General features: G+C 36.9%; 1 protein-coding gene across 1 annotated transcript in view; it reads right to left on the bottom strand.

Moving 5' to 3' along the window:
* Positions 1–13,226, bottom strand: part of LOC106882632 (1-phosphatidylinositol 3-phosphate 5-kinase) — a 106,411-nt gene that overhangs the window by 66,599 nt on the left and 26,586 nt on the right. Inside the window, exons 4-12 of the mRNA XM_014933373.2 lie at positions 12,171–12,307; positions 11,252–11,426; positions 9,354–9,597; positions 6,958–7,084; positions 5,975–6,132; positions 5,179–5,290; positions 4,573–4,693; positions 3,483–3,629; positions 850–924 (exon numbers count right to left, since the gene is read on the bottom strand). Of these exons, the coding sequence (XP_014788859.1) occupies positions 850–924; positions 3,483–3,629; positions 4,573–4,693; positions 5,179–5,290; positions 5,975–6,132; positions 6,958–7,084; positions 9,354–9,597; positions 11,252–11,426; positions 12,171–12,307 (1,296 nt within the window). The remainder of the gene's footprint in view (positions 1–849; positions 925–3,482; positions 3,630–4,572; positions 4,694–5,178; positions 5,291–5,974; positions 6,133–6,957; positions 7,085–9,353; positions 9,598–11,251; positions 11,427–12,170; positions 12,308–13,226) is intronic.

Genomic DNA, 13,226 nt, shown 5'->3' with positions numbered 1-13,226 from the left:
CTAGCAGCTACACTTTCAGCGCACCCACCCCCACTACTAGCTTGGTCGCCCAGATAGCGGAAGCTATCGACTACCTCTAGTTTTTCACCCTGGAATGAGATAGAAGTTGTTTCCTGTTTGTTTGCAGTCTTTATTGCACCTGAACATCTGCCACAAACAAAAACTAACTTGCTAGTTAACCTGCCTTTGATGTTGCTGCACCTCTTATGTGTCCATAGCTTGCACCGGGTACATCTTATAGAGTTACTACCTACTCCTTTTCTACATACTGAGCAGGGCCATCTACCTGAAGGGGTTTGTGTTTTATCTACCTTCCTACTTATTAGGATTTTGGTTTTAGCTAGGTTGACTCTAAGGCCCTAATAATAATAATAATAATAATAATGGTTTCTGGTTTAAGCACAAGACCAGCAATTCTGAAGGGAAGTGTGAGACAATACCTTCACCTCCAGTACTTTCCTGGCACTCTCTTTTATTAACTCCAGAAAAATGAAAGGCAACATTTATCACAGCATGATTTGAACTCAGAATGTAAAGAACTGCAACAAATACAATGAGGCATTTTGCTTGATGCTCTAACAATTCTACTAGCTCATTGCCTTTATAATAATGTTTCTGATTTAAGAATGAGGCCAGTGGTTTCAGATAGTTATTTGGTTAAACTGAGCCCAGTACTGGACTGGAGGCACAAAAGGCAAATTTAATCTCAGAGGGATTTGAAGAGAGAACATAAAGAACTAGAACAAATACCACAAGACATTTTATCCAATGCTCTAAAGACTCTACTAATCCATTGCAATGATATCATAATGAAAATGTTTTAAAGAAAGAAAATTCATAATAACGTACCAGTAAGAAAATCATCTGGGAGTTCTTGACGACATTTTGGTAAAGCATCGAATTCATTCAAATCTGATGATGAGGCTGAAAAGAAGACAAAATTTTACAAATGTAATTGGATTAGATTGCCCATGAGCCCACTGCAGGATGAGGGCCTCAGCATGTTCTCTCCACCAGAGAATGGTTTGAGATCATACTGGTTTGATGAGCCTGCTCTTCCATGCCAGCTCAACATGGTATGACAGAAGGATGCAATTTTTTATACTCATACACAGCCGTAGTTTAAGCCGATTACATCAATCCCAGTGCTCAAATGGTGCTTATTTTATCAAGCCCAAAAGGATAAAAGACTAAATCAACCTTAGTGGAATTTGAACTCAGAATGCAAAGATGGACAAAATACTGCTAAGTATTTCGTTCAGTATGCTGACGATTCTGCCAGCTCACTGCCTTTACTAAAACATGTCTTTTTTAAAATGGTAAATCTAAGAAGGACTCATTTGAAACTTTATGAAAGAATATTTCTGAATTGGAAAAGGTAAGGTAGTTGAGCTGACGAGATGTTAGCAGGGAGTGAGTACGAGAGAACAACAGATTTAACCCTTTCAGTACCAACCTGGCTGAAACTGGCTCTGGCTCTGAGCACAAATGTTTTGTTTTAATAAGTTTTGAATTAAAATCTTCCACCAAACCTTAGTCACAATTTATGTTCCTAACACTAGCTAAATGATAACTAAGTTATTTTACTAAATTCTTTGTTATATTTAAAGTAATTGAAAGAAACACAGAGCATCTCAAAATAAATACAGTAACGAAAAGGTTAAGGAGAACAAATGGGATACATTGCAAATGGTAAGCAAAAGGTAAATGTGAACATGTTATAATAAAGACACATTGGGTTATGATATGTTGTAGTATTGTTATTTCCATAACTGCATTATAGAAATAACAGAGTTGGTTGATCGATAGGTTGATAAGTAGAGAAGGTGCCAACAAGAATTTTATATAATCATCATCATCAGTGTTTTAATAGCCACTGTTCCATGCTTGCATGGGTTAGATGGAGTTTACTGAGGCAGATTTTCTAGGGCCAGAGATCATTCCTGTTGCCAACCCATACCTGTTTCCAAGCATGATAATATAATCCTCATGGCTACACATGTTTATGCAGAATATCAGAAATTAATGGCATTCATTTACAACGATCACATAATGCCAAGACAAAGAGATAAAAGCATACATACACACACACAAACACACACACACACACAACAGGTTTTCTTTTTTATCAAAAGCCATTCACTCAAAGTGCCATTGTGTGAGATTGAACCCAAAACCATGTGGTTCAGAAGTAAATTTCTCAACCACAATGCCTTGTGAGTTACTTTGATAGTAGGAAACTCTACAAAGCCTATTGTAAATGTGTGTGTGTGAGCGTGTGTGTGTATGTGTGCATACATGCATATATGTGTGTATGTATGCACACGTGTGTGTATGTGTGCATGTATGTGCATGCACATCTGTCTCTCAAAAAAATTACTGAAGTACAAACTGTCATTTCCCTTGTTAACAGATGTTTTGCTGGCTCACCACTTTTGAAAGCAGGAAAAAAAAAAAAAAGAGAAAGACACCTTTGTTTGAAAAACAAGCAAGAGTTAACAGCAGGAAGGTTGGATCAGCTATAAAACAACACCTCAATAATATGTTAGTCTAACTCATGTTAGCATAGAAAAACCTATGTAAAAAGAGAGAAATAAAGTGTTTTGACAAAGAAACAAGAAACACAGGATTAATGACTAAGAGAGACACGTTAGTGTTCTGATTAAAAGAACTGCAATATGGCCACATGGCTCAAGATATTTCCACAATATGATTGACATCTCTCAAACATCAACAGCTATTTATGTTAGAACTGAAACAGCTCATGTACAAATTTGCAAAGTAATTCACGGACATCAAGCTCAGTTGAAGAAAAAGGAATTATGAAAACCAGACACAACTGCCAGTGTCATGGGGGTGGGGGTGGGGAAAGAGCATCCAGAACACAGTGTAGAGTGGTTGGCATCAGGAAGAGCATCCAGCCATAGAACCAAGCCAAAGCTGATTTTGGGGCCTGAGGCAACTCTGCAGTTTGGCAGATTTTGTCAAACTGTTCAACCCTGCCAGTATGGAAAACAGACAGAAGAAGAAGAAGAAGAAGAAGAAGAAGAAGAAGAAGAAGAAGAAGTAGAAGAAGTAGAAGAAGTAGAAGAAGAAGAAGAAGAAGAAGAAGAAGAAGAAGAAGAAGGAGATGATGATGATGATGATGATGATGATGATGATGGGGAGGTGGTGGTGGTGGTGGAGGAGGAGGTGGTGGAGTGTAAGGGGGAGGGGATGAAGGGAGGAGAAAAGGATGAGGGAGTGTAAGGGGAGGGGGAAGGGAGGAGGAAAGGAGGGGTGTAGGAGAGGGAGTAGGAGAAGGAAGGGAGTAGAAGAGCGATAGGAAGGGTAGGAGGATAAGGGGAGGGAGGGGAGGAGAAGTATGGAAAATCAGGTGGTGGAAGTGATTGTGGTGACAATGAAGGGATAAGCAAAATGATAAAAAGAAGGAACTAAACTCCATTAATAAAACTAATAATGACAAAATTTGAATATCTTACATTTCTTATTTTCAGAAATCCTTGGTTTGGTTGTACTGGTCTTGTTTTGAGAGGAGTCAAAGTGGTTTGCATGGACATATAAATCCCCTTCAATCTGCTTTTGACCACCAAAGAAATTACTAACCTGCTGATCATCAGACAATGAGACTACAAAGAGAAGAATGAAGTTTATTATTTTATTTTAATATAAATCAACAGAAAAATGCAGAATTATAAAGAGTAAATAATAATCTTAGATATTCTTTTATGCAAATATTAATAAATCTAGTAAGCATAGCTGTGTGGTTAAGAAGCTTGTTTTGCTACCACATGGTTTCAGGTTCAGTCTCACAGTGTGGCACTTTGAGCAAGCGCCTTCCACAATAGCCCCAATGCTTTCTGAGTGAATTTGATAGATGGAAGCTGTGTGGAAGCCCATCATATATTTATGTGTGTGTGTGTGTCTTTGTGCTTGTCCCTAACCACCATTTGACAACCAGTGTTGGTTTGTTTACATCCACATAACTTTTTGGTTTGGCAGAGGAGATCAACAGAATAAGTATCAGACTTAGAAATTCAATTAAAACCTTCAATGTGGCGCCATAGTTCAGTGACTGAAGCTCATAAAGATAAGATTCCATTTGGCAGATATTTTTTAACTGCTTTACTTGAAATAAGAATGGCAACCATTGTCAGCAACCAAGTAGAAGACCGACTATTCTGCTGCCATAACAATCAGTAAAATAAAGGGTAAAGAACCCCTTTGGTCATGAATGACCATGGGATTGCATCTACAAAGTTCACCTCCAAGACACCAACCTAGACAAGGTTGTTAATGGAAGACCAGCAGTCACCCATGCACACCACCCTCCCATCTCCACGCCACAGATGTTATCCAAGGGAAAGGCAAAGGCTGACACAGCTTGGCACCAGTGATGTCACAACTCATTTCTACAGCTGAGTGAACTGGAACAATATGAAATAAAGTGTCTTGCTCAAGAACACAGCACACAGCTCAGTGCAGGAATCGAACTCACTACCTCATGGTTGTGAGCTTCACACTCTAACCAGTGAGCCATGTATCTCCACTTAATGAATTCTAATTACTTACTGTTAATACTTTCATCTTCATATTCCTTGTTGTTGATTTCTTTTAACCAGGATGGTTCAAAGTTTGTTTCAACACAAGGAGGCATATTAGGAGGTGGTGTCTGTTCCAAAGCATTGGCAGCCTGAAATAGAAAGAAAAGAAATTTAGCATCTCAAAGGATATCTCTTTTGTGTTTGTATCCTACCCACCAACTTTTAAGCATTACATATACATACAAATGTAATCATCTCCTCAGCATACATTAGTTGATCAAGTCAAAGAGAGAGTATCTACATGGTCACTGAACCTGCTAGACATAGCAGCCAAATCTTCCTCGGATTAGATAATGCTCTCTTAAGAAAAGGAGAAACACATTGGATGATGCATTCCTAGTTAAATTATCTTGGAGAAATTGAGAGGATTTCAGCTGAACAAGAACAATAACAACATTAACTGATATTTTTAATACCCAGTAACTCATGAAACACAGAAAAATACTAACCTTAGATTACAATAAGTTAAGGTAGTGAGACATCAAACTCATTCAATATTATAGAATTCAAATCAACCCATCATTTTAAATTTTTCTCACCCAAAGCATTGTTTAAATAAAGTTCACATACTGACCTCTCCTGGTTTGTAAAGTGTGTAATCATCTTGAAAGAAGGACAACTGTCGGCAAACTGACTCAAGATATGAAGCATCAATAAGTGCTTGACCAATTGCAACAGCTTGGACTCTGAAAGAGAAAATAAATTACATTCAGATATGAAATAGGATTGGGCAGTTAACCTTCTACTCCATACTTACTAACTTTAAGATGATTGTATTTCATTTAACCATTCCTTAGTTGAAAGCTGAAGAAAACCACAGTTAATGTGCTTCCTTTTCAGACAAACAAATACAAATAAAACGTTAATTAGTGTGCTGATTTAATTATGACAATAATAGTTGCAGTTTGTAAGGAAATGTGAAAGAAAAAAAAGATCCTGAAAATACAGTCACTGGCATGGCTGTGCGGTTAAGAAAATTACTGTGTAATGACATAATTTTGGGTTCAGTTCCACTGCACGGCACCTTGGGCAAGTGTCATCCACTATAGCCCTGGGCTAAACGAGGTCTTGTGAATGTATGTGTGTGTGTGTCTTTGTGTATGTCTCCCATCACCACTGCTTGACAACTGGTGTTTGCTTTGTTTACATCCCCATAACATGGCAGTTCAGCAAAAGGAACTGATAGAATAAGTACTATAATAAAAATAATAAGAACTGAAATTGATTTGTTCAGTTAAACCCATTAAAGGTGGTGCTCCAGTATGGCCACAGTCTAATGACTGAAACAAGCAGAAGATAAAAGCTTATGCTAAGATTTATGCCAGAATTGTAATCCTCTAAGTATGAATACAATAAGAAAATATATTCACCGTTTTGCAGCCTTTCCATTCCTCAGAAGCCATTCGACTAGTTCTTTTCCTGTCACACAATGTTGGTAGGTTTTTAAACGAAATCGGTGACTCTGCATTTCAACACCATCTTTAGGATGTTGAATATGACGCCAAAGTTCCCGTAACTGCAGAGAATTCTACAAAAAAAAAAGCAAATAGAAAAACAGTAATATCCAGCTGTGCAATGAATTTAAACCTAGAACTGTTTATTGAGCTTTGATGATTATTGCCAGTTCACTTGTGCAATTTTGATACACCCTCCTTCAGTTACTTAGAATATCTTGCCTAATTTAGTTCCATGGATTCTTAGTTGGCACTCCGTCGCTTACGACGTCGAGGGTTCCAGTTGATCCGATCAACGGAACAGCCTGCTCGTGAAATTAACGTGCAAGTGGCTGAGCACTCCACAGACACGTGTACCTTTAACGTGGTTCTCGGGGATATTCAGTGTGACACAGTGTGACAAGGTTGACTCTTTGAATTACAGGCACAACAGAAACAGGAAGTAAGAGTGAGAGAAAGTTGTGGTGAAAGAGTACAGCAGGGTTTGCCACCATCCCCTGCCGGAGTCTCGTGGAGCTTTAGGTATTTTCGCTCAATAAACACTCACAACGCTTGGTCTGGGAATCGAAACCGCGATCCTATGACCCCGAGTCCACTGCCCTAACCACTGGGCCATTGCGCCTCCACAGTTCCATGGATTATATAGAATATAGAATAAAGAATTCTCTTTTCATTTGCAGTCTTTAGAAAATAAAGAAAAGAAGAGACTTAAATCTGAAAATAACATTGAGATTTTTAGCATGACTAAGTGCTGTTTAATAAATAAAACTCAGAGTTCAAACAAAATATTAGAAATTTGCATTGACAAAAATCATTTAAGAAAGTTTGAATGAGTTTGTATACAGATATAGAAGCTTAATCTAATTTGTAGAATTGATGGGGGGGAAAAAAAGAGTTACCTGTGTTAGTTTCTTACTTTCATTTGCAATATTTTCAATACTAGCAAATTCTGGCTGATGAGTGAGGTCAAAAGGTGCCGATACCTTATTTGACTCACCATTGGTAATATCTGGAGAACTGTGAGACCTAAAAAAGAAGTTAAATAATAATATCATTAATGATTCTTTTATATTGGCATACATAGGAAATCATCTTTTAGAAATGAAGACAATAGTAACAAACAGTAGAGGTAAGGTAAGAAAAATCATGGTATTCATGCCTTTCTCAACAGCATTGACATAACTTTACTGTTTTTAAGGCTGATAGTAAAACCTTCTTCAATACAGAAGCTTCCCGGTGTATTATTGTGTAAGAGTTACACAATTATGCCAGCTGTGCTCAGTGGAGCAGAAACTGGGACAATGTACAGAGAAATGAAAACAGATGATAGAAACCTTTGAGGTGTGAATCTTTCATAGACTGAGCAGAAAAAGCTGGAAAGACAGGGTAACAAATGCTGCAGTACCAGAACAGCTGAAAGTCCTAAGACACTTATTGTTAAGAATCAAGTCCACAAAGCTATCATATTTGGGATATACAACGCAATACAAGCCATTGCCCAAGACTGTTCTGATAAGTAATGGAGGAGAAAAGAGTAAGAGGCTATCAGAGACACTTGTGGACTAATGACATCAAAGAATGGACTGAAAACAAGAGCCTGGCTGATTATATGCATGCAGCACAATACAGAAAGAACTGGAGAGTCATGGAAGGCTGATCCTTGGACACAGAGAGGACACCTGGGTGATGGATGATGAGTCAAAGCTAACTTTTCCATTATGCACCTTTACTGTATATGAGATAGGTATTTCAAATTTTTTACTATTCTAGTATATTCATCAATATATATCAATTCTGTTCTTGAATTCAAGACCTGGGAGAGGACGACCTTCCCCCTAGGGAAACATATAATATGGTGCAACAAAATCCAAGAGGAACTCACACTTTAATGAAACAAGCATCCAGCATTACACTTCAGACCCTGCCCTTGGAACCCACAAGAGAAGCAGAAGAGACAGAATGCCCTAAAAATAACTGGAGGTAAGATTCTGAAGCAGAGCTGAAAAACAGGGATCCAACTGGAGGGAAGCAGAAAATTCAGAGCTGGGAACAGTGGAAAAAACATTGATGGTCAATGCTTCATAGGAAATGAAGGCTTAAAGTAAAACTTCACAAACTCTCAGAGATGAGGAAAACAATCTGACTTTTTCTTTTTTAAAATGTGGGTTTATAAACTCATGAAAAATAATCTTTGGATGGTTAACCTCTAATTTACTGATTTTTAATAAAACGTTTTAAATGGCTTAATCTCTGCTCAACATCAAATACCCAGTAAGTACACATGTTCCCATACTGAAATTGAACTCATTAATTATTAAATACAGAATTGCCAGCAGGGAAACTGGATGTTAAATGATGATGATGATGGAAGGTCCAAAATTCTTATTCACCATGTTATAGAAAGCTTAACAATAATTTTCTAAAAAAGTAGTGAGAAAAACTATGACAGTATAACTTAACAAGGAATTCTACAGACTAGAGAGATACACTAACTACAACAGCTTCCTTCAATTTTTTTTTTTTTTCAACCATTTCTTTAAAATATAGTTTCTAAACATATAACAAAATCTAAGTTTATTTCAAGCATCAAACTGCCCATGATGTAGCTGTGTTGTGCACTATTAATGAATTGAAAGTTTATATCTACTACATCTACTATGTGCATTTTGTTGTGTCTCTGGCCAAGACTATTCCTTCTTGTCATACTTCTCTGGAAATATATAACAATAGATGAGTGTTCTATCTATAAACTAGTGTCGCTCTCCCCTACTTAATGCTACAGAAAAAGGGAGTTAAGAAGTAACCCTTTGAAACTTCTGTCCATTTTTTCTTTATTGGATTGGTCTGGAAGGAGCTGTGTCCATGGCATTTGCAGGCCCTCTAATACTGGTAAGGTAAATGCAATTAATGTCCCTCTTGAACAGCTCCAAGTCATTGGCTGCAGGTAAAAATATACACAGGGAGGGAATGCCAGACAGCCAATGTTCTGAGACTGGACTAATGCAGTGGTTACTGTAGGAGGTGGGAAGGTGGCTACAGTATAGGTGATGGTAGACAACTGAGTCAGGAATATCTCAACAGAGGTGACAGAAGAACAACCAGCTCCAAAGAGCAGAATTCATTTTAGTAGCAATAGAAAAGACATTTGTGGGTCAGAGGCTGAAGAGTGTTTGTGAGTGAATTCATGTCAGTTTGCTGGATAATCTTTCTTTTGGATGCAACCAAGGGGGTGACTGTGTTTAACATCAAAACAGTCTAACATCTATAAGTTCACTCTTTTAATTAAATAACTTACCGGCCATGAGGAATTTGTTCATCCATAATTGAACTGGTGTACCTCTTCTGAAGAACAGGGGTCCACCAGCCACTATCTTTACCACCTGATCCACTATTGGAAGGTGGTAAGCTCTCCCCACTCTGAAGAGGATTCAAATTCTTCAAGTCATCTTTGAAATTCTGAAGGTCTCCAGAAGTGCTACCTTGTTGTTTTGTATATGTTGTAACTGCACGACAACAATACTCACACACACGCACACCACCTACAAAAACAAACAACAAAAAAAAAGCAATAAATATATAGTCATTATTTATGTCAGGAAAAAGGGGAAGAGGATTAGCAGAATCAGTCATAGTGATGGACAAAATACCTTGCAACCAATCAAATTCTAACAAGGTCAAATTTGCCTTTCTTCCCTCAGGGATTTGGTAATATAAGTACCAGTACTTTCGTTTTTCTGAAGATGGTTGATTCAATCAACTTTACTCCATCCAGATAAACTTGGGGCTTTATGCCTATGTTGAAAATCACAGTCATAGTTTAGTGCTGTTGACACCGTTGGATTGAATGGTACTGCCCAGGTGTCGAAACCATAATGATATCTGCAGCTGATGATGGAGGTATGTTAGATTGTTGGTATGGTTGTTATTGTGTGTGCGGAATAGTTTTATAAGATATCCATTTGATACAATATAAATCTGAAGAATAAACAGTGCATCAGACAAATAATGCCTTACAATATTTGTTCTGGTAATCTACGTTCTGAGTTCAAATCCCAGAGAGGCCAACTTTACTTTTCCTCCTCCTGAAAATCAGTGAAATATAATACCTGTCCAGGGTGGTGGGTTTGAGGAATTGTTAGAGTGTTGGACAAATTTACAATATTTGGTGCTAGTGTTGGTGCCATGTAAAAAGCACTTAGTTCACTCTACAAAATGGCTAGTGTTAGGAAGGGCATTCAGCCATGGTTACCATGCCAAAACAGACAACTAGAACCACAAAATTTCTATGATTATCACATAGCTCTTGTCAGGAAAGTCACCAGGAGTCATTCATCAACCTGATAGTGTAAAAAGAAAGACAAATCTTTATTATGTTATATTCAACTGAACAGCCTTTCTCAAATCACTGGTTCATGAAATAAAACTGGTTGGATAACATTGGTTGGATAGTTTTAATAAAGTTTCATTGATTATAAACTAACCAAACAAATATCCGATGTTCACCAAGATTACTAAAGGCATTTAAGATGGTGGACTCAGCATAATTTATTGATTTACTAAGTTACTCATTTTATATTGTTATTAGAACAACACATGTCTTGGTACCCATTATGGGAAGATAAAAAAAGGCCCAAATAAGATCATGATAACTAAGCTGTATAGGAGCTAAGTTTCAATTGGAAGTCCATATACTATAAGTTGAAATTTTCTTACAGACTGTCTATCTCTCATGACGGAATAGTTTAGCTCAAATAAATGCTTATAACCATAACTTGATTCAAAAACATGTCTAACCTATTCTAGAATGGTGACATGACAATGAATATCATAGTTTTGTTTCGAATATTTCACCAACAGAACAATATTAATAAACATCAAAGGAAACTAAATTCATTAAACCCAATACCTATATATATCACTTGTTGAATAGTATTATTGCATTTGACAATTCAAACAACAGCTGGCAAGCAACTTAAAAGTGACATCATAACTGAGTTCTATCCTCTGAATACTAAAGCCTTAGACATCTACTAAATCTCAACAACAGCTGTTAACTCTATAAAGCCTGACATATTTACAGAAAGAAAACATTAACCTAGGGAGACTCATACTCAAATGTTTCATTACAAAAGTGATAAGAAAAATGGCTACTTGATAACGATGAATGATGATTACAGTGAAAACCTGTTTTACCTCTGTGCCCCATGATCTTTCCTGGTAATTCTTGATTACAGCATTTGCTGCAAAAGATCTGGCCACAAATCCGGCAGTGGTGGCGCCTTCTTAATGTGGTAAACTTATCCCCACAATCATAGCACTCCCTACAGCTGCTGTCAGGCATCCAATATTGCTTAAAATCACTTTCTTTCTGTAAAAATATCAAATAAACAATATTAACCCTAAAATATTACATTTCAATATCAACATGTGTTATGTGAGAGAGAGGGGGGGGAGAGAGAAAGAGAGAGAGAGAGAGAGAGAGAGAGAGAGAGAGAGAGACTATATTGTGACAACTTTCAGTTGCTGATGAGTAATTTAAGTAATTATCATCATCATTTAACATCCGCTTTCCATGCTGGCATGGATTAGCTAGAGAAATATTCAACCCCTTTACATTCAGGTTTCTTTGTCAAATGTATTGCTTATTTATTCATTGCTTTGAATTAATCATGCATTATCTTGTAGCTTCAAGATTTCAATGGTGTGTTTGTATATTTTTAGAATGACATTGAAGGGTAGGTGTGAGAGGTCAGATTTGGTCAATTTTAACACAAAACTAGCTAGTGCCCTGCACTCCACACAGAGTTGAAGGAATTAAGAAGAAAAACAGTGCAAATTGAAGTAAGCTATTATGGATGTACTTAATTAATTAGTCTTGATAATTGTAATGTAACCCAAGGTAAAGCATAGCAATACTTCTAATTTTCAATTCATAACAAAGTGAAAGTGTTGTAGTCAGAAATCCAAAATGTTACAAATGCTTGAAGACATGAGCTAATGATCCATGACCTGCACATCTTTATATCCAATCCACTTGCCATGTGTATAGAGGCATATACCTACCTAAATTGAACAACACAGTTATTAGATGTTACGTTAGAAAATGACTTACTGAGCTTCCTCTATCTAAAATACTGCTAATGCGACTAAGAACACTTGTCAGACTTCGACGTTGAGGGTTCATCGGGCTATCAGGGTGTTTTGTCTGCATTTCAGCATCCTCAGAGACACTGCTTTCTTCCTCAGTCTCTGCAATATCAAAGGGAAAAACCATATAATGATACAATTTCATAAACTCATTATATTTCTAGAACATAAATGTAAAAGTAAATAAAATCAAGAGCACAAAGCTCTGCCAAGGCAACACCAACATCCCCTCAATGATCAGCCAGAGATGATTTTTAAAATGAGAATATCTGAAATAAACTCGACTGCTTTCACAAACGTGAATACTAAAAATGAACCTGACCACTCTCAAAAATTAAGTAAAAAAGTCGGCAAAATAATCCAGAATCTTTGTCCGGTACTGGATTGATCCCAAAATCTTATCAGTTCGTGCCAGTCATGAGGCCAAACCCAGTGGTTCTTGAGATATCTTGTCCACAGACAAACAAACACGAATGCAAACAATACTTCTGCCATAGCAAAGGCAAATATATACAATGTGGAAAGACAAAAGTAATCAAAAGGTTGTTGTCACTATATTAGGTAAGAAATCAATAGATACATACATAATAAGTTGGAATGGAGATAACTCTGCAATAGTTAAAGCTAACCAATGGTGATGGTCATTATAACAAATTATTAACTCAACAGTCAACAGGAAAATCAAAGGAATAGTATGTTGGTTTCAAATTTTTGGCACAAGGCCAGCAATGATATAATTTTTGGCACAAGGCCAGCAATTATAGTGACCCCAGTGCTCAACTGGTACTTATTTCATCAAGCCAGAAAGGATGAAAGGCAAAGTTGACCTCAGCAGAATTTGAACTCAAAATATGAAGATAGATGAAATGCTGCTAAGCAATTTGTCTGGTATGCTAACAATTCTGCCAGCTTGCCCACTTAAAATGAACAGTATATTGTCATCGTTTTAATGTCCACTTTTATATGTTAGCATGGATTGAACAGAATTCGTTAAGACAGTTTTTTTTTTTTTTTTTTTTTT

Source organism: Octopus bimaculoides, chromosome 8, assembly GCF_001194135.2.
Source record: "Octopus bimaculoides isolate UCB-OBI-ISO-001 chromosome 8, ASM119413v2, whole genome shotgun sequence".
Classification (NCBI taxonomy): domain Eukaryota; kingdom Metazoa; phylum Mollusca; class Cephalopoda; order Octopoda; family Octopodidae; genus Octopus; species Octopus bimaculoides.
This window is presented reverse-complemented; position numbering and strand designations above follow the sequence as displayed.